At 37.9% G+C, this 22,540-nt stretch overlaps 1 protein-coding gene across 2 annotated transcripts; it reads left to right on the top strand.

The window, feature by feature from the left end:
* The first annotated feature begins 1,196 nt into the window (after window positions 1-1,196).
* On the top strand, window positions 1,197-16,990 carry slc17a9b (solute carrier family 17 member 9b). Of its 2 annotated transcripts, none has more exons than XM_061904159.1 (13): window positions 1,197-1,558; window positions 3,119-3,316; window positions 5,080-5,219; window positions 6,487-6,586; window positions 6,655-6,785; window positions 6,898-6,994; window positions 9,986-10,082; window positions 12,004-12,091; window positions 12,180-12,214; window positions 12,357-12,472; window positions 14,372-14,427; window positions 14,511-14,540; window positions 14,904-16,990. In XM_061904159.1, the coding sequence occupies exons 1-13, from the start codon at window positions 1,425-1,427 to the stop codon at window positions 15,080-15,082; spliced, it is 1,401 nt and encodes a 466-aa protein (XP_061760143.1). In that variant the 5' UTR covers window positions 1,197-1,424; the 3' UTR covers window positions 15,083-16,990. The 2 variants fall into 2 exon arrangements, with proteins under 2 accessions (XP_061760143.1, XP_061760144.1); XM_061904160.1 differs by having other exon boundaries at window positions 1,419-1,558; window positions 3,119-3,246.
* Window positions 16,991-22,540: the final 5,550 nt, after the last annotated feature.

The raw sequence follows: 22,540 nt of genomic DNA, 5'->3' as shown, positions 1-22,540 counted from the left end.
CACTTTTCCACTTTGCATCAGTCCATCCTAAATGATCTCGGGCCCAGAGAAGCAGGCGGCGTTTCTGGATGTTGTTGATAAATGGCTTTCGCTTTGCATAGTAGAGCTTTAACTTGCACTTACAGATGTAACGACCAACTGTATTTCGTGACAGGGGTTTTCCAAAGTGTTCCCGAGTCCATGTAGTGATATCCTTTAGAGATTGATGTCAGTTTTTGATACAGTGCCGTCTGAGGGATCAAAGGTCACGGTCATTCAATGTTGGTTTCCGGCCATGCCGCTTGCGTGGAGTGATTTCTCCAGATTCTCTGAACCTTTTGATTATATCATGGACCGAAGATGTTGAAATCCCTAAATTTCTTGCAATTGCACTTTGAGAAACGTTGTTCTTAAACAGTTCGTCTATTTGCTCACACAGTTGTGGACAAAGGGGTGTACCTCGCCCCATCCTTTCTTGTGAAAGACTGAGCATTTCTTTTGGCAAGCTGTTTTTATACCCAATCATGGCACCCACCTGTTCCCAAGTAGCCTGCACACCTGTGGGATGTTGAAAATACGTGTTTGATGAGCATTCCTCAACTTTATCAGTATTTATTGCCACCTTTCCCAACTTCTTTGTCACGAGTTGCTGGTGTCAAATTCTAAAGTTAATGATTATTTGCACACAAAAAAAATGTTTTATCAGTTTGAACATCAAATATTTTGTCTTTGTAGCATATTCAACTGAATATGGGTTGAAAATGATTTGCAAATCCTTGTATTCCGTTTAGATTTACATCCAACACAAACAGGGTTTGGATGTATGTTGTGTATGTATGTATGTATGTATGGTATGTGTGTATGTTGTGTATTAATGTTATGTAAGTATGCATGTTTGTATGTTGTGTATATATGTATTGAAGTATGTATGTATGTATGGTATGTGCAGCATGTTTACATAACCAGAGGGCGCTTGTGTGTTACGGCCCATGCATACAACCTTGCAGGGAGAGACTGCGCACATTCTACCCTGCAGCATCCTCACAGCCACATCCGCGGTCGTCCTGCAAATCCAAAAACCTGGAGGTACGATGCAAGCTACATCTGGTTCGTTCTGTCTGATATCGAAGTGAGCTTGGAAATAAGTATCGGTAGACATTAGAAAACACCCACTTCCTGGTTGCACTCCCTCTACCGACCAGGCGAAGATGTGCAGCGTCAGAAAACTGACACGTGGATTCTCTCCACAGGAACGTCAGGACAAGCACACTCCCGCTCCTTCTCTCAGTTTCCGGTCGTCTGTCCTTGTAGCTTTTCCCCGGCTCGTTATGTTTCTCCCAGCGCTAAAAGCACGACGTGTCTTACTGCCCACGTTGCCGGGAAGAAAGTGAAGTAACCAGTCGAAGCTGGGAAGAGAGAGGGGGGCTGCAGCTACCGAGCATTGAATGGCCGTGACTCAAAAACATGGGAAGAACTATGGTCCAGATCTGGTCTGTCACAAGGAGCACCATCCACTCGACAAGATCGGCGTCCCTGGGTGTCACAAGAAGTGGGATGAATACAACAATCACTGGCCGCGGTAATATTTTCAATCCTCATTTACTCATAATACTAATGACATTTTAGTGCTTTTTTCTGACTAGGGATCATGTAGCTAGCTTTGCCACGATAACTTGGGGTTTATGTAACTAAACAAACAGTATTCTTACTGATAATGAATACTATTAAACTTGCTGTTTAATTGTTTTGACACAGATTTAGATGTTCTTTGTTAACACCCAGATTGTCATATAACGTGTTATGATGCATTTACTGTTTCTCCAATATATGAGTACATTTTAAGGCAGTGGTTCTCAACCTTTTTTCAGTGATGTACCCCTTGTGAACATTTTTTCAATTCAAGTACCCCCTAATCACAGCAAAGCATTTTTGGTTGAAAAAAAAAGATAAAGAAGTAAAATACAGCACTATGTCATCAGTTTCTGATTTATTAAATTGTATAACATTGCAAAATATTACTTATTTGTAGTGGTCTTTCTTGAACTATTTGGAAAGAAAGATATAAAAATAACTAAAAACTTGGTAAAAAAGAAACTAGTGATTCAATTATAAATTACTTCTACACATCATCAACTTAAAGTGCCTTGCCCTCTTTGGGGATTGTAATACAGCAATGGTTCTCAACCTTTTTTCAGTGATGTACCCCCTGTGAAAATTTTTTTAATTCAAGTACCCCCTAATCAGAGCAAAGCATTTTTGGTTGAAAAAAGAGATAAAGAAGTAAAATACAGCACTATGTCATCAGTTTGTGATTTGTTAAATTGTATAACAGTGCAAAATATTGCTCATTTGTAGTGGTTTTTCTTGAACTATTTGGAAAAAAAGATATAAAAGTAACTAAAAACTTGTTGAAAAATAAACAAGTAATTCAATTATAAATAAAGATTTCTACACAAAGAAGTAATCATCAATTTAAAGTGCCCTCTTGGGGATTGTAATAGAGATCCATCTGGATTCATGAACTTAATTCTAAACATTTCTTCTCAAAAAAATAAATCTTTAACATCAATATTTATGGAACATATCCACAAAAAATCTAGCTGTCAACACTGAATATTGCATTGATATATTTTTTTTTTCACAGTTTATGAACTTACATTCATATTTTGTTGAAGTATTATTCAATAAATATATTTATAAAGGATTTTTGAATTGTTGCTATTTTTAGAATATTTTTTTAAAATCCCACGTACCCCTTTGGCAAACCTACAAGTACCCCCAATTGAGAACCACTGTAATAGAGATCCATCTGGATTCATGAACTTAATTCTAAACATTTCTTTACAAAAAGAGAAATCTTTAACATCAATATTAATGGAACATGTCCACAAAAAATCTAGCTGTCAACACTGAATATTGCATTGTTGCATTTCTTTTCACAGTTTTTGGACTTGCATTCATATTTTGTTGAAGTATTATTCAATAAATATATTTATAAAGGATTTTTGAATTGTTGCTATATTTAGAATATTTTTTTTAAATGTCACATACCCCTTGGCATACCTTCAAGTACCCCCAGGGGTACGCGTACCCCCATTTGAGAATCACTGTTTTAAGGTATATATGTCCCCCTGTGTAGGCCCTTGGCAAGGATATGGACAGTGGTGCTCCTACTTGGGACCTGCCTCCTCTACTGTGCCCGGGTGGCGATGCCCATCTGTGCAGTCAGTATGGCAGACAAGTTCAACTGGAGCAAGAGAGAGTCCGGTATGGTTCTGGGCAGCTTCTTTTGGGGGTACTGCTTCACCCAAGTGTTGGGAGGCTATGTCAGTGACCGGTATGTATAAGACATGGCATACGCATACTGAACCGTGTCAGTTTAAGCAGGGATCCCAGATATGCGCTGTTTAGCGGAATTCTGCTATTTTTCTAGCCAAGGTAGTCATTTTTTTCCATATAAAACCGCTAAAACAATGCATATTGATCCGGTCAGGTTGCATTCGTGTGTTTTAGTCACTGTCTGTTGTTTCTTTTGACATCAGGGAACGCTCAGAAGTAATATACCTCATGACTGGGCAAAAAACAAGAACACAAAAATGTCAGCTGCTTTGCTGCAATTTTGCTTGCAAACTTCCCCTTAACATCTTCACATTTGTAGGTACTTGTGTATTTAACATGTTAATATCATAGTATAGGATTGGTAAATATGGTGTAGTGCTCTAGTTTCCTCCCACCTCCGAAAACATGCACCTGGGGATAGGTTGATTGGCAACACTAAATTGGCCTTAGTGTGTGAATGTTGTCTGCCTATCTGTGTTGGCCCTGCAATCAGGCAATGAGGTGGCGACTTGTCCAAGGTGTACCCCGCCTTCCGCCCGATTGCAGCTGTGATAGGCTCCAGCACCCCCCGGAACCTCAAAAGGGACAAGCGGTAGAAAATAGATAGATGGATGGATGGATGGATTTGAAATAACACATATGTGTTTTGTGTAATTGCTCGCTCTGGCAAGTTCACGATTTTACAACATGTCGAGGAAGAAAGATATCCTCCATAAAAGAGATTGCAGAACGGTCTTTCGGTTGGATGCTGGGATAAAGAATTATTCGAGTTGGTCGTGGTTACAAAAAGAAGTCGACGGATACACGCTTTTGAATTTCAGTTTCAAGCACAACACTTTGCAGTCTTTGCGATGGGAACTTGATCAAAGGCAACAACTGTTTGTCATTCCAACAGCACTGCGAGGGAAGCAAACAATCAGACAAAAAGAGATTGAGAAAACAAAACTACAAACTGTCTGGTCAGTCATTTTAATAAGTTACAACTCTTAGTTAGTAATAATATGGCATATTGCTTTTGACCAGTCAATGTTATGTCTCATGATTTTAATCATGATTTACAATACTAAACCCAATAACTTGTACTCAATCTAGTGCTGCATGGCCAAAGTTGCCTTAAAAGCACTCTCAAATATAATCATAATTCTATTAAGATTACATGTAATAAGAAGCTTCATGTTATAATTGAACAAACTTGCAGCAGACATCATTAATGCAATCTGACATCCATGACTTTACTAAGTCACTCTGTAGTTCAACAAAATATTTGAGTCTTTACAATTACAATGTTTGATATCATAATTATGTCATTATTCTCTTTTTTTTTCGCACTTCAAATGTATCTTTTCCCACGTGAAAACACTAGCCCTAGGGCTATTTACTTTTAACTAAATGTATATGTTGGAAATGCCTTACAAAGTATCTTAACAATTGCTAAAATTTGCCCCTTAACCCCCCACCCCCACCAAATCCCCCCTTGCCTTTTTCCCCAATTTCTCTTTTTTTTTTTTTACGTCACTGGGATCCCTGTTGTAAATATGATCTTCAAGATCCTGCTGGTGGTCAGCATTGATTAGCTTTTGTTTGCTGGGTCCACACAGACATTGGAAAATTACATGTTGCAATGATAACCCATAATGCTTTACGCAGTTATTTGTCAAGCTACTCTATTCAAACAGTCGTGATGTGTAGATGAATGGATGCTCTTCAGGTGATCACCCAAAGTCACTGGTAGAAGGTAATAATGCAGTCATGTGTTCCAAGGGTGGGAGGAGAGAAAGTCCTCCTGCTCTCTGCAGCTGCCTGGGGCTCGATGACAGCCTTTACCCCCTTCTTGGCTCATTTCTGCTCCCAGCCGATGTTCTCCATGACACTGGCCCGCTTCCTCATGGGCCTTTTGCAAGGTAAAATAGTTTGATTTCTCAATACAAAACTTAAAAAGTAGTGATGTACTTCTCTTTTGTCAGATTTATAGACATTGCCATACGCCAGTGTTTTTAAACCTTTTTTGAGCTAAGGCACATTTTTTTGCGTTGAAAAAGTCTAGAGGCACACCACCAGCAAAAAATGCTTAAAAAAAAAACCTTAGTTGACAGTAAAAAGTTGTTACCGCAATTGTTGGATATGACTTTAAACCATAACCAACCATGCATCAATATAGCTCTTGTCTCAAAGTAGATGTACTGTCACGACCTGTCACATCACACTGTGACTTATTTTGAGTTTTTTGCTATTTTCCTGTGTAGTGTTTTAGTTCTTGTCTTGAGCTACTATTTGGGTGCTTTTTCTCTTTTTTTTCCTGTAGCAGTTTCATGTCTTCCTTTGAGCGATATGTCCCACATCTACTTTGTTTTAGTAATCAAGAATATTTCAGTTGTTTGTATTCTTTTTTGTGGGGACATTGTTGATTGTCATGTCATGTTCGGATGTACATTGTGGACGCCGTCTTTGCTCCACTGTAAGTCTTTGCTGTCGTCCAGCTTTCTGTTTTTGTTGACTTTGTAGCCAGTTCAGTCTTGGTTTTGTTCTGCATAGCCTTCCATAAGCTTCAATGTATTTTCTTAAGGGCACTCACCATTTGTTTATTTTTGGTTTAAGCACTAGACACCTTTTACCTGCATGCTGCCTCCCACTGTTTCCGACATCTACAAAGCAATTAGCTACCGGCTGGAAGAGTATTACATGGTTACTCTGCAGAGCTCTAGACAGCACCGATACTCAACAACAACACATAATTTGCAGACTAATTACTGGTTTGCAAAAAATGTTTTTAACCCAAATTGGTGAAATTACACGGCACACCAGACTGTATCTCACGGCACTCTAGTGTGCTGCGGCACAGTGGTTGAAAAACACTCCCATACACATTGACCGTACTGTAATGTAAATAAAATATTAGTTCTTCTGCAAGTCATAGGTATTTTCTGTGATGACTGGCAAGCAGTTACATGTAATTAAAGAACTGTGAAACAAGTTATGACACTTTTCATAAATGGGTGTATGCTTAATGCACATTAACCAATTGTCATTAAACTGTGCAGTTTGTCACACTTGCAAGTTAGGAGTACAACAATATACTTTTGCATATTGTCTAGATTCTTTGTTGTTTACATGTTTCATGATTTAATTAATTGATTGTCTAACTTATAAGCCGTGTGCTCCTGAATGCAGGTGTTCATTATCCTTCTTTGGCAAGCCTGTGCTCACAGAAGGTGGTGGAGAGTGAGCGAGGCTTCCTCATGAGCACTGTGGGCAGCGGCTCATACCTGGGGTGAGTCATGTCTTACATAAAGGAATGGTTCGGGCCATCTTAACTCACGGTCAGGCACCCTTTTTCAGCACTCTTGTGATTGGAGGGGCTGGTTCCCTCATGCTGGACCTATATGGATGGGAGAGCGTGTTCTATGTGTCAGGTCTGCTGGCTGTAATTTGGGCATACTGCATGTGGAAATACTTACTCAAAGGAGAAGGCAAGTGAGATGTTCAATGAATGTTTGGTGTCGAGTTGCTGCTTATCAGTACACAAGGTCACTGTCCTTACGTATTCCCACCCTTCTGTGTTCACACTCCATGCACTCATAGGGCCCATTATCTCTCTGGAATCCCTGGGAAATAGTGGTCCGCAGGCCAGACTAGCCAAAAGACATTGGTTACGGCTCTTCAGACAACCTGCAGTCTGGTGAGATAATATTTTAACACAAATATTTACAGAGGCAGAAAACAGGTTCAACAAGTATAAGAACAGGCTTACCATTAATAACTACTTCAAAAATGTTGAAACAGCCTGTGGGTCAGTTGAGGGCTTGAATGACATCATAGATAAAAACCCCAACTTGATGTCCCACAAGAGTGACAAAAGAGGAAATAATCAAGTGTTAAAAAATGTAAATCCAGGACATCAACTGACTGTAATTGAAATGATATGAAAGCGATAAAAGAAGTCAATGAAGACATTTCGGAACCTTAAATTTACAATGCATCCGGAAAGTATTCAAAGCGCTTCACTTTTCCACATGTTTTTATGTCCCAGCCTTATTCCAAAATGTGAAAAAAAATTATTTTGTTCTCAAAATATTACAGACAATCCCCCTTAATTACAATGTGAAAAGTTTATTTTTTTTAATGTGCACATTGAAGAAAAAAAAATAATAATAATAATAAAAAAACTCACATGTACGTAAGTATTCACAGTATTTGTTCAATACTTTTGTTGATGCACCTTGTAGCCAAAAGTACTTTTGAATATGATGCCAAAAGGTTGGCACACCTATTTTCGGTCAAATGCACTGCACAGCTGCTTCTAAAATACCCATAACAAATGGTAAATGTCTCTTACTTGTTTGAAAACATACCAAAACACTACAGGTAGGAGAATGATAACATGGATGTGCAGTAAATTATAACGTCTCCGTGGTGGTGCCCCGTGTCGTACATGCAAATCCTCATTTTCAATTGCACACGCAGACTTAGAAGATCGCACGCAACACGCTCATAATTTAATAAGTTGATGCATTTGCAAAAAAGCTAAAATCATGCACTGCTACTCAAGAATATGCAGCAGTTATTCTCAACAAAAGAGGAGAAATATGTTCTCGATGAAAAATCTAACTTAAAAGAATGTTCACGCACGTACAACACTTAAAACCTTTGACACATCAGGCATCAATGGAATGGGTTAAGCAAAGAAGTCAGACAATGTACTAATATGATCCTGTGTATGTTGTTAATCAAACTACAAGTATTTGCTCAGTACAAAGAATAATAATTATGATAAATGTCTTGAACTTATTGAAAATAAGATATTCATCTCATTTAGTGAATCATTGACTTAAAGGGGAACTGTAAAATAAAAATGTTGCCTAATGTTCATAATCATTATTGAAGACAAACGTTTTAGTTTTTTTTTGCATTCTAACATGTAAAACTCGCCTTGTTCCAGGTAGCTCGCAATGCAGCTAATGGGAGCAATCAAATCTACCTCTAAATCATTTAAAAAATGCATTCAAAAACCGCCTCCAATACTTCATATACGTTCCGTAACCTGTATAATAACCAAACTGTGGGGACTGTGTGATTGTACGAGCAAACACTGAGGAACTCTTTTTGTAGCGTAGTAACACATCGGCGTGCTACAGTATCAGCCGTAAAAGCTAACTACAGAAAGACATAAGCAAGCTTCTAAAAAAGTTGAAATACCAATGATTGTCACACGCACACTAGATATGGCAAATTATTCTCTGCCTCACGTAACGCGTTGGAGTCTGTAATGCACAACACTGTGATATAGGAGACTAATCTGTACTGACTGAAAAACATGGACAATCATATTACACTATCTGTTTACAGTATTAGCCCACATTTCACATTTTGTTTGTACACCGCTAACCAGACAATGTACAAAAGAATGTTCTCCTGTTTTAATAACACACATGACATGTTGCTTTTATCATGATCAATATTAATATGTGACTCTCTTGATGGACAGTTGTGCATTTTGTCCAGCTGGCCGTGCACGTTCTTTTTGGTTTATTTGGGGTAAGCCAACTATGTCGAAATAGCTTGTCTCCAAATTTCACATTTGCAGCTTTGTGTCACACTGACCTCACTCTATCGGCTTCCATCTGCCCCAATGTTTCACCCTTTTCTTCGTGCTCGCTTCGAGAAGCAGTAGTCCATCCTTCCTTCATCAGATTAAAAAAGATAAGGTTGTGAATCCTCATTTGTCCAAAAATTGTCGTTTTCATTGTCTGTTGCCAAGTCTGCTATGATAAGAAGACACACACGCCTTAGTATCCGTAAATAGGAACACAAAGTTTTTGCCTGAAGTCGGAATTGCGCTGCCATTGAAACTGAAATCAATGCGCTGGGGAATTAGTTCTGGCAATGATTTAAACAAAGAAAATATGGTAAAGATTGTACATATTACATATTTTTATGAACGTATTTGTTACTACATTATATATAGACTTGGAGTGTGTATACAAAATGTTGATGGAGGCATGTGCGTTCTTGTCTCTCATGATTTTGAACAATAGGCCAAATTCCCAAAAAAGTGCAGTTCCTCTTTAACTATGTATTACCATACCTGTTGTATTTTGAAATATTTGATGTAAATTGTGTTTTATTTAGGAACATATGTGGTAGTAATTGCTAAAAGGGTTGGGTTAAATAAGCTTTGCATCTTCCTACTCCTTTTCGGCTATGTTGTAAAAAGAAATGGAAATGTGTGTCGTATCACATTGAAACTGTTAGACATGTTCGAAGTAAACTTCAACCACCCAAAAATCAGAATTCGAGCATGCATACAGTACACTTTGGAACACTTCATTGTCAAAGCACCGTGTTGCAGATAAGAAGGCTTTGTTAAATCCACTGCTTTCATCTAAAAGGAATATTAATGCGGTAAGATGTTTTCATTCATCGTGAGTACCAGTTCGCGGGAAAAATATATGTTGGTGTTTGTGATGGGATTGTTGACAAATGTCTGATGTTGATTACTCCCCTGTTTCACCTCATGTCCTACATATTAGGAGGATACAAGTCATGTGCTCCCTTTTAAGAACCTTTGTGTGTTAACTGTTGTCTTGACATTATGGTTTCTAAGGTAGAACCAGATGCACAGACATCAGTCATTAATGTGTGTTGCTGTTTTGCTTTATTTCCATACCAGTGCCGTGATCATTACGCACCTTTGCACAGCAAGCACCTTCTTCACTCTGTTGTCATGGCTGCCAACCTTCTTTATAGACACTTTCCCTGATGCTAAGGTAACATGATCACTTGAAATTTTGAAAAAGGGAAAAAGATTCAAGAAAAAACGGATTGTTCAATCAAGAGTGAGGCAATAATGTTTACGCTAAAGCGTTCTTGTCGTACTAGTTATCATGGCCACACTTCTTTTGTTGTTTTTAATAGCAAATAAATTAGCAAAAATATACTAATGCACCCTAAAAAGAAAGCCTTGGAGCGGATTTTTTTTGTGGTTTGTTTTTATTGTATTTCTTCAATAGCAGTTACTCCACTATAATGTCGTAATCTATTTTGTTTCCTAGAATATTACAAACAAGATGATAAAATCAGTCATTGCTTTTTAAAATAAATTGCATTTTTGAATGTAATGCCAGCTACATAATGAGCATTTAACAAAATGCAACGCTGACATGCCAGAAGGCACGCGAGTTGAGGAATCAGGAAAATGCAGAGCACTGTGAGCGCCAATTGCGAAATCTACATTATTTAAATGGATAAAAAGAAGTCTAGGTACTTGTTGTTAAATACATCAAGGAACTACACAAATACTGAATATGACATTATCTCGTCTACAAGGACATAAAAGACACAACTAATAAACAACTACAAAAATGACAGATTCTACAATATTTAAGGTGCTGTTTACAACTTCCTCACTGTAACATTTTTTATAGCAAAAAATATAACAAGAATACCACCTACCTTATGTTTCCATCAGTGGTTTAACAGAACACATTTGTTTTATAACTGTATATAGTTTTCACAATTACAAACACTATGGAATATTTTTTTTGAACGGCCTGGATAAAGTGATTAGTGTTTAAGGTGGTCACTCACCTGGTCTCGTCAACACATATGTGCAGGCAGCATGTGCACACTGCAAAAGCAGTCCAAGAGAATCAACAATTTGCCGTCATATTGTCTTGATAGAATATATATTCAATGGCAGGTTACGCTAACAACCCAAATTGCTATTATTAGCTAACAACACCTAAAGCTTGTGCGCGTGCATGAGTTATGTATGTTTGTAATGCGTCATTACACACAAAAAGCCGTAGGAGGGCAGAATATACTTTGTAAACTACATTGGAAGTTGCCGCCCTCTAGGCATTTGTGTAAATGTTGCGAACAGCCCTTTAAAATAATACATAACATTCATTGACTATCACCAATAAGTTGTTACATATTCATTTTTTCCCAACATCTTCCCTTCTTTCAAACAGAAGGTGATCTTAATGTAAACATTTAAAAGTTATGGTGTGAATGAACTTTCAGAAAAATACACGGAGAAGGGGAAGGATTAAATTTAAGCTTTGCTTCTTTCTACTTCTTTTCAGAAATGTTGAAATGTGCAAATGTCACCAAATGATGTTCCTTAATGTAACTTGATAAACATGTGTGAAAAATAATAAATCATAAATGGATGAGTAAACTTAGGTGTAAGATATTGTCAATAGTGACCACAAAAAAGATTATCTGGAAATTATTTTTTTCATTCTTGTCAATACAAATATGCAACCGTATGCAATTCAGGGATTATATGTAATAACCCGATTTGCGCCAGGGAAAAAAAAATCAGCTGTCTAAAAATGGTTACTCTTCAAACCAATATTCTTGAAACAACAATTTTATTAAATGAGTGAATACTACTTTTAAAACTAAACTTTCATAAACAAATTGTACACCTCCATATGATTACATGTAATTAGTTTAATTGCATTGCATAAAATGCATGTATTATTCACAAAGAAAGAAGGGGCAACATATAAAATTCTACTAGGTTAAATTGAAACCTTTTTCCTTGGGTCATGCACCACCCTCGAACAGAAATAAAATGAAAATTAACGTTGCCTGTTTTTGCCGTCTCAGATATCCCATGTGTGCTGGTGATTTCATAATAAAGTTCCTGAATCGTTCTGCAACAATTTGCTCCTCTAGGGTTGGGTGTTCAATGTCATTCCTTGGTTGGTGGCCATTCCCTCATCCCTTTTCAGTGGTTGCCTGTCGGACCATCTAATTAGTCAAGGTACAAAAGTAAAACCTGAGCACTTTGCCCAATGTTTTCAAGTGTGGTTTCACTTGTGATGTGTCTTGTTTCCCCCAATTTTTATCAGGATTCGACACAGCTAACGTGAGGAAGTTAATGCAGGTATAGTCATCATTAATCTCATTGCGTATCATGTAACCCACAAAGTCCACAGCACACAAACATCCTATTCCCTAAAGTGCGGCGGTCTCTGTAATGTTTGATGTTGTTTTTTTGTTTTTTTTCTGTGAATTCATTCCTGTAGTTTTTTTCCATGGGTGTTTCCAGTGTGTTCACCATCCTTCTCTGTGGCAACATCACATTCTCTTGGGCCATAGCCTATGTGTCGGCCACTATGGGCCTCACCACCTTTAGTCACAGGTACTGCCACTTACCTTGCACTTTTTTTCATCTCTACCCTATGCAAGTTTTGAGTTATGTGACAGCCCAAGCGCTTACAAAGAGTGCCTACGCTACCACACCAAGACAGAAAAGCCATCCGTTTGTGTACAGTACATGGTCAACATTCATTGTCAAAGTCATAGTATGCGGTGCAGTTCGTACTTGGGCCTTCAGAAGGGATTTTGACAACTTAATCCACCTCTTAATAATATCACTATCACATCACATTCATACAAACCACCATTATTATATAAAAATGCAATAAAACAGGGCACAGCATTACAGAGAGTCATTTTGTGTATTGGGAACGCATGTCATTATTACAATAGTAAGAACCCCAGTTAATTACCCATCCATCCATTTTCTACCGCTTATTCTCTTTGGGTTGCGGGGGGCGCTGGTGCCTATCTCAGCTACAATCGGGCGGAAGGCGGGGTACACCCTGGAGAAGTCGCCACCTCATCGCAGGGCCAACACAGATAGACAGACAACATTCACACTCACATTCACACACTAGGGCCAATTTAGTGTTGCCAATCAATCTATCCCCAGGTGCATGTCTTTGGAAGTGGGAGGAAGCCAGAGTACCCGGAGGGAACCCAGGCATTCACGGGGAGGACATGCAAACTCCACACAGAAATATCCCGAGCTCGGGATTGAACCCAGGACTACTTCGTATTGTGAGGCAGACGCACTAACCCCTCTTCCACTGTGAAGCCCCCAGTTAATTATTTATGTTTAAATTAATAGTCACCAAACCTGCGCACCTACACATTATAATTTGGGTTCTTTGATTAGAGTGATGTAAAATGACTAGAGCGGAGGAAAACATAGCAGGATATGCAATTATGACGACGTGGCTAGTGCCCGCGTCTGTCTTTGCTGTAACCCGAACTGCTGTAACTCGAAACAGATGGCTTGTGACCGTAATGCATGGCAAGGGAAAGAAAAGTAGTGGTCACCAAAAAGTAACTACAAGTTAGACGTCTGGAGGTGTTTGGTGTACGAAACGTGGAGAAAATCTCACCCTTAAAAGAGGTGACGGGCCACCTATTGGATTGTTCGTCCTAATAGGAAATGGTGCTGCAAAAGCAGACATAACCACAAGGAGCGGCCCACTATTTAATGAATAAAGATGAAGTGGTGAAAGGTGAGTGCAGAGGAAAGAGATGATGAGCCCCTCCTCCGAATTGTCGGCCAGTCAGAGTAACCCACTAAAGGTAGACTCCAGATGTTGCCCACGTAGTTGCAAGAGTGCCTCACGCAGTAGTAATCCTGCCATAGCAGTTTGGTTTGGTGAAACAATCTGTCATGTCGAATTAAAATTTCACCCGGCTATGTTAACACTGGCAACAGCTCACGTCATAACAGACACTGGAAGTAAATCAGTCATTCACACTTGATAGGGCACATTTCCAACATTTAATGAATCTACAGCATCACGCGTCATAATGTGTAACACAGGATTAGTTCTGTTTCTCTTCTAACAGACCTTTTTGTTTTTCCAGTGTAACTTAGTAATAGTTGTCTTCATACAAATACAATTTTGCTATGTTGGGGATTTATAATCCTAACCTGAATTGAAACATGCAGTATATATTTTCAAAAAACATGCTATTTATTATAGTTGTTCTGAAAACAAAACGGAATTTTGCTCTGTAAGATGGAGTCATTGTGAAAATCGAACACATTTGTCTCATAGTGTATTTGTAACCTTTCATCCAGTTATCTTCATTTTATTTAAATAATGTATTTTCTATCTCCTGTTTTTTAAGTTTGTGCATTTTATTAACCAATTGCCATACTTTTCCTTAATTCTAATGTTTATATTTTGAGTGAATTGAGCAAATTAATTAAAATATGTTTTTATTTTTACAGTGGTGTGTCTGTAAACGTTCAAGACCTTGCTCCGTCTTGTGCAGGAGCCTTGTTCGGTAAGTTTAAAAGGATTTACTTGACAACCATACAAGAGGTTTTTCTTTAATCCATAATGTGTGTGCCTGCATTTCTTTGACAGGTGTTATGAACACATGCGGAGCATTCTCAGGTGAGTGTATTTCAAGTTCAGCAGCAACAGAAAAAAAATATCACGTTGCGAATCTTTCATCTTTTTGCAATCTATTAGGTCAAATAATTAATCCACCTTTCAAAAACCCTGGTTTTGAGCTCACATGCTGGCTGTGCAGGCATTCTCCCATGTGTCATATACATATTTAATCAAGAAGTCATCATGACATGCCAGATTAATAATGGAGGCCACAGTGTTATAGACAATCGGTGGTCCTGTGAGGGAGTTGCAATGAACTTTTGACATTTTCTCAGCAGCACACAGATCTATCACACCTACCTGCCATCTTTTTGACTCAATCCGCTGTTCTAGTGTGCTGACATTGTGTGTGGTCCTTTGCAGGGGTCCTCATGGTATATTTCTCGGGGTATCTCATCGAGTCCACAGGCTCATGGGCCTCCATGTTTGGTCTCATCACCGCCGTCAATCTGCTTGGCCTGTGCACTTTCCTGGTTTTTGGTCAGGCCCGCCGCGTCGACATTGACCCTAGCAAGATTCGCCACCACCATACCCGCATCTGAATACTCTGTCCTTAAAGAGAGTGGAGGAGTTTCATCCTTATCACGGGAGGTGTGTGTGTCTCTCTCTGTATCTCTGTAGCTCATAGACAGACACACATGTGTAAAAGGTGTGTTAAGCACACAGCTGAGTCTGCTTATTAATCACATCATCACTTGACTCCAAAAAATGTTTGCCATTGCTGGTGAAGGATATCAGGGAAAAAAAGCACACCATGCTTAAATGTCAACTAGCTACACCTTGTAGTTTGTCTCTGTTAGGTAGTTTTCATCTGCCCTTTCTCATTTATTTGCTTGTTTAACATAAACAAAAATACATTTTCACATAAATTTGGGGGAGGGTCGGGCTTTGGCCCGAGAAGATATCATGAATTCAGAAAACTGCACATTATTGTTTACTCACTTGTTAGCAGTCTGAAATGTTCTATATTTTATTAATTCCTCAGTACAAACCTCATTTAATCTTGACAACAAAATTAATGGATAAGGTAATTATGAGGCTGTAACCCAAAGCACTTCTACAAAGTCATCTCATGACTGAGTGTTTTTCCAGTTACAAAAAGATTAAGCGTTAGTTTCTTAGTTTTTTTGTTTTTGGGGTAGTGGTGATGTGCTATTGTCCCCATCGCCATGGTTACACATGCCTGTTACAGAGAGGTGCAAAAAGAATGAGTTTGTTCAACCAGTTTGTCGTATCAGCAAATGTATAAGCAGAAAGACCAAAGTTACTGAAAATGTTTAGTTTCTTAGCTTTTTTTATGTCTTTGCATGCTGTATTTGCAATCATTTTGAGTACCTATATATTTATACGGCTTAAAATTGTTTTTGCAGTCTCAAAATATTTTTAGAGAGCGTAAAAGTTTGCAAACATGATGCAGTATGAATGAGACTATAAACCTCTGTAGTCTTTATTAGAGTCTCGGTGGAAACACCTAATGCACTTACTGTAAAACTGTCAAGCAACAGGAAGTCAAGTCAGTGTTTGAGGTATTTGTGATAGGATTCTCTGCGCACTAATTTATCATGCTCTCCTCTGATGTACAGTGCCCATGTCATACACTGACATGATGAATGTTGCAGGCCTTACATTTTTACAAAGATCTGTTTTGTTCTATTGTTACACATTTGGAACAAAAATCAAATGTAAGACTTAAAATGAATGCTTGTAGCTTTTAGTTTCTGTTAGATGTCATGTCTAACTTGACTTTAGTTGACTATGCATCTAGATTTTTGTGCCTCTTTGGAAGTCCGGGTGGGTTTAATTGTGTCATTTTATCTTTTCTTTATTTTCACCAAACAGCACATCGTGTTTTAGATTCTGTAATGGCTGTTTGTAAAATCCACCTTATTAGTTGTTGCAAAAATGGGAGTTCAGTGTTGTTTGCATACTTTGTATGTATGTAACAACCAGTAGAATACCCGATATGGCTATTTATAGTAATACACATTGACATAAACAGGGTGTTTCAAAAATCGGATATCAATTACAATATCAAGTAATTACATGTCCTGAGGGAAATTGTAAAAAAGGCTTTGTTTTTGGAAAAATACAATATGTATTACAAATTCAACAGCACTTTAAAAAAACATTTCAAAACTATACTCAACTTAAAATTAATTTTCATGCCACAATATGTGTTACTTTATCAGCTCAACAAATACTTGATATTCCTTAATTTTTTTGTTTACCACATTGTCCGTCCATGATGTTCTGTCGTCTTTCTGTTACTATCCTGCCCAATGTTGTTAGTACAATCAGTTGCTCTTGCTGGGTTCCCCTGATATTTTTGATTAAAACATAAATCTGTAATTAAGAAATGCAATACTGAAGGAAAATTCAGTGTTGTAATTTAATTACGCTGTAATTTAAATGCATGTCCTAACTTTGAATAAAAATTTATTTTGTCAACATTTGCGAGTTGGCTGCAATATTTTCATGTTATTTCCGTGCATCACCACAGGGAGGCAGTAACGTATTGATAAGTAGAAGAGTCCAACGTGACTTGACCTGACCTCCCAATGAATCATTGCACCAGCTATAGAATAGGTTCTTCAGTAGACCCTGGTCCCACTAGGGGTCCACCCCAGCCCAACATCTCAAGTCCAGACCAGCAGGATGCAGTGTGTGTGTGTGTGTGTGTGTGTGTGTGTGTACCATATGGCAGGATACAGTGTGCCATGCTGGCTCGCTGGCACTTCCCATGTGTGAATGGCCAGACGCTAGTCAAACCAACCCACTCCTTGTCGTGGGACCCACAGCTAAGGTTGCCATAGAAACAGGTGGCTTGTGACCATAATGCATGGCAAAGGAAAGAAAAGGAGGGGTCACCAAAAGTAACTACAAGTTAGACGTCTGGAGGACGAAATGTGGAGAAAACTTCCCCCTTAAAAGAGGTGACGGGCCACTCATTGGATTGTTCACCCTAATAGGAAATGGTGCTGCACAAGCAGACATAACCGCAATGAGAGACCCACTATTAATTAATAAAGATGAAGTGGTGAAAGCCGAGTGCAGAGGAAAGAGATGATAAGCCCTCCCCCCCGAATTGTCGGCCAGTCAGAGTAACCCACTAAAGGTAGACCCCATCAGAGAGCCAGAGATACATGTAAATGAAATAGCCCTATTAATTAGTAATTAACATCAAGTTAATGACATTTCAGTGTGTTGCCATCTCATACTATGTCCTTTCTCCTGGTGGAGGGGATGTCTCTGGGCTTCCTGAGATGAATGCTAATTAGTGCAAAACTAAACTGCCATATAGGGCCACCTAATAATGTAGAAGCCCAGTTTAAGAGTGGTCATTGTTAGGGAGGATTAATCACTTTGTAGTAATAGATCAGGAGTCTTTATACGTCTGACGCCCCTTGGAGACTTGTGATATTGGGAGGCATTGATGAGGTTTTTGTGCTAATTGCGCTGCGCCTGTTAGTTCAGTCCATCCCTTATGACTTATACTACTTTTAACCATTCTTACAATACGACATTCATAACCTTACAATATTTTATTTTTTTTCCACAAAGCCGCCAAGCCAAGTCTGGGAAAGTGGCGCGCTATGCTGACAAAACTTGTGTGCCCATTACACCAAGGGGAGAGAAAAATCTTTGAAGAATATGGAATTGTTATCCCCTTTGCAGTAATAACAGCTTCTACTTATGTCAGCAGATTTTTACAATGCTCTGAGGGACATATTTTTTTTAAGTCAGAGCTCTCAAGTTCTTACACACTTATCTTTGCCAGGTATTTAGTGCTTAATTTTTAAGTTGATAATAGTCATTAAGATGATTGTTTTATTTCAAAGTATAAAGTTTGCTGACAAAATAGTTCATTTGTAAAAAAAAAAAAATTAATATTCTAAAGTCACAATAAATATGAGTTCTGTTCCTAATCATATATTTAAACATGCTCATGAATGTGTAAATGTTGAACTTCCATAGCACATTGTGAAGAAATACCAACATTTTACAGCATATGAGAGTATTTTTTTCCCCACAGTAAAATGGTGCAATTAAAACTTACTGTAAGATTACAACAAATGAATGTAAAAATCAAAATACCCGTACAGTATTTTTCATAGCAATTAACTGTTATTTTCAAAGAAACAGTAACTGTGAATGTTACTGCGAAATTAATGCATTTATTAGCCAGCAAATTTCTTTGAATTTCCAGCAAAAATGTTTATAGTGCAGTGCACATCTCAATCAATAAGAATATTGTGCAAAAGTTATTTGATTTCAGGAGTTCAGTTCAGTCTAAGAGAACAATGAAAGGCTCAGGAAGTTTTTGCAGTTTAGAGTGTAAAGCAATAGTTTACAATAGTTCACTTTTTCACAATATTGGTATTTTTCAAATCGCATGGAAATTGTGTAGCTCTAAACTACAATCACTGAAACTACAGAATATAGGAGCATTTAATTACTAGAATTAAACATTTTAATTTGAAATTCTAAGCACTTATATTATACAGTATAATTTGATATTACAGCAACAGAAAAGTCTTTACCATTTTATTGATTAAATAACTGACTCAAATGTTTGTCCAAATACCATTTTTTCAATATAAATATTCTGCATTCACAAGTTATGTGTCCTGTCCAATGCCTCTTCTGTTCTCTCGTGCGACATCTCTCCGGTCTGATCCGTATTTGACCCACTCAAACAATCCCCTGACGCTGAGCAGCGCACGAGCTCACACACAGACACACAAGCAAATATGTTGATTTCTGTCAATTAAACCCCATCAGCTGTTTGCCTCCTGCCAGACATATGGCTCGTGTTAAATGGAAAGAGCAAGCAGAGTCGGCCTTGGTAGGGGCATCATTTTAATGGAACCCTAAGGAACGAGACCCACACCTGCACAATAACAGCATTAAACCACGCTCAGTCCGCTGGACAGATGAGGACAACAATGAACTGTGTGCATGTACTCTGCACATACACTTGGCATTGTGTGGTATTGTCCTCGTCGGGCTTTTAATTTTGCAAATGTTGTAATATCGAAGCCAGTACTACCTAAAAATACAGTATACAGGCCCTCTGTTGGAACATGAGCCATGTAAAATTTAGGAATGTAATTTCTGGGAAATGCTTTGCTTTTCAGGCAACGTCAGATGGGGTAGACTCAACATTAAATACTCCTCACAACTGTGTAAATACAGGCAAGTCTTTTCCTCCCCAACACAACACATTAATTGTGTTTGTATCTTGGTAAACACACTGATGGCACATACTATATCCTGGTAGATTAGTTTGAATCATCGCAGCAAATGTACTTTATCTATGTTTCTGAATTAAATTGAGAATTATTTTGCATTGACGGAGTGAAAAAAATATAAGAATAATTAAATAGTTAATTTAAGGTTAAAATATGACAAAGTAGAGCAAGGAACTTGTGTTTTTTTATCTAACAATATCCGAAGCTGCAGCAGCATTTGTTCGTGCATGCATGCAAGGAGGCTAAATACCCCTGCCCCTGTTGGCCATCCCCCTCCACTCATCTGTTCCAGCTTCACATCCCTCACACCACCAGAGCGCCCCCTTTTTTTCCTGCTTGCTCTTTACAAAAGTTTGGCTGTCAATCAGCAGTGGCCTCAGGCAACAGGCACTGATGAGAAGACCCCTGAGACAAGGAGACCCAAATTAGATTTCAATAAGGATGTTGAATATTCATATCAGGAAACATCTAAAGGTAAATGCTTTTTGATCTCGGCACACAAATATCACTTGTGTGCATTCCCGGGTCCTGGCGCTCTGGTTCTACACAGTTTCATCCCCCCGACCCCCACCCAACCTCCACCACCACTATCATCAACGCGGTCCGGCCCCAGCGACTGGCCTCAGCTCGAGCTGACTCCTCGGGGGCCTTTGGCGGAATAATAATGACGACGTTACCAAAAAAAACACTGTAATGAATGTTTATACTAAAGGGACCCAAACAGAAAGGGCATCTACACTAAGCATTCAGTAATTAGTATTTAGCAGAAGTTGGTTGCCTAAGCACACACACAAATACACAGAAGGCATAATTTTCTGTTTAAACTTTAGACTCTGGAACCCCTTGACAGCAGCAGGCACAACACAGACTCATTTCTCCTGTCAACAAGGTTGTTTCCTTAATCAGGTCCACTTTTGGTCCACTAAATATTCAACAACTACAGTGTGTGTTCTTTTTTCCAAACATACAATATTTACTCAAATTGATGCTAACATTGATTGGTGCTGCATCATCCATTAGTTAAACTAATATCCTAATATCCCCTTAATATCCTCTATTGCAGTGTTTCTCAACCTTTATTCAGTGATGTACCCCCGTGAACATTTTTTTAATTCAAGTACCCCCTAATCAGAGCAAAGCATTTTTGTTTGAAAAAAGAGATAAAGACGTAAAATACAGCACTATGTCATCAATTTCTGATTTATTAAATTGTATAACAGTGCAAAATATTGCTCATTGGTAGTGGTCTTTCTTGAACTATTTGGAAAAAAGATATAAAAATAACGAAAAAAATGTTGAAAAATAAACAAGTGATTCAATTATAAAGAAATATTTCTACACATAGAGGTAATCATCAACTTAAAGTGCCCTCTTTGGGGATTGTAATAGAGATCCATCTGGATTCATGAACTTAGTTCCAAACATTTCTTCACAAAAAAAATACATCTTTAACATCAATATTTATGGAACATGTCCACAAAAAAAATCTAGCTGTAAACACTGAATATTACATTGTTGTATCTTTTTTCACAGTTTATGAACTTGCATTCATATGTTGTTGAAGGTTTATTAAATACATATATTTATAAAGCATTTTTGAATTGTTGCTATTTTTAAATAAAAAATAAAAAAATCTCACGTACCCCTTGGCATACCTTCAAGTACCCCCAGGGGTACATGTACCCCCATTTGAGAACAACTGCTCTATTGAACCAGCATCCTCTGCAGTGAACATTTACGTTTTCCATAATGGGGCTATTTTTAATTTCAAAACGTTTAACTCTGACAAAAGATATAGACCAAAAACAAATATGCACTGAAGAGGACGCTGGTACCCAGCTGGGTCTTGAAGTCTTTGTTAACCTTTACTAAAAATGATGTGGTAGTGCTACAACAACCACATTTACACTAAGCAGTGCTGTTCGTTTTTCTGCTTTTTAATGCTTGGCTCTTGCTGTCAGTGTGAAGTAGAATTCACCAAGCGTAGCATTTTTCACCCACCAATAGGAAATGTAAGCTGGGATAAGACCGTCGTGAAACAGGTTAGTTTTACTCTATTGATAATGTGTTGATGCTCCAGTGTTTCTACTGCTGGTACACTGTAAACATATTTTATTGTAAATTGACAGCAAATTACTGGCTAATAATTGAATAACTTTCGCAAAAAACATTTAAAATAATTTACTTTAACTGCAGAGCTGATATTCTACGGTTTATTACAATAACATTACAACAACATGCTGTAACTTTACAATTGTAATTTTATAGTTAATTACTCTCTCAGTTTAGCAGCATAGCTAATCTATTCCATTACAGCCCGGACTTGTTAAAACATGGCATAATAACTTAAATATAAAGACAACTTCAGATTGTTTGTGTCTTACTTTGGCCAAAAATAGAACTACCGCATCCTCAAAATGTACATATGACCAATAATTCTCTTGGCAAAAAACAAGTTAGTTGAAAATTCATAGGAAAAAAATTGGTGCAGTTTCAAAAACACCAAGAACACAATGATCTTGGACTTTGTCTCAGTGTATTTACAAAGCCATTCATTTTTAAGGAACTCCTGTTTAACATTTTCATGTTAGCAGTTCACTATTAAAAATGTATTTGGAAAAAAAAGTGGTTCCTTGGTGACATCTGCGACTAACACAACACATGCATTTATCATCATTTAAATACTACAATCATAATATAAACAAAACAGTTATCAAAATTACACAGTAGCTGAAATAAAGGTAATAT

Source organism: Nerophis ophidion, linkage group LG06 (genome assembly GCF_033978795.1).
Source record: "Nerophis ophidion isolate RoL-2023_Sa linkage group LG06, RoL_Noph_v1.0, whole genome shotgun sequence".
NCBI lineage: Eukaryota > Metazoa > Chordata > Actinopteri > Syngnathiformes > Syngnathidae > Nerophis > Nerophis ophidion.
Note: the sequence above shows the minus strand (reverse complement) of the source record. Positions and strands in the feature narration are given on the sequence as shown.

Excerpts from the sequence above, each read along its gene's own strand:
- slc17a9b (XM_061904159.1), top strand. The coding sequence starts at position 1,425 with ATGGCCGTGACTCAAAAACATGGGAAGAACTATGGTCCAGATCTGGTC. Across the intron at positions 6,786-6,897 it reads ATACTTACTCAAAGGAGAAG|GGCCCATTATCTCTCTGGAA; the intron begins GCAAGTGAGATG and ends ATGCACTCATAG. Across the intron at positions 6,995-9,985 it reads TTCAGACAACCTGCAGTCTG|TGCCGTGATCATTACGCACC; the intron begins GTGAGATAATAT and ends TTTCCATACCAG.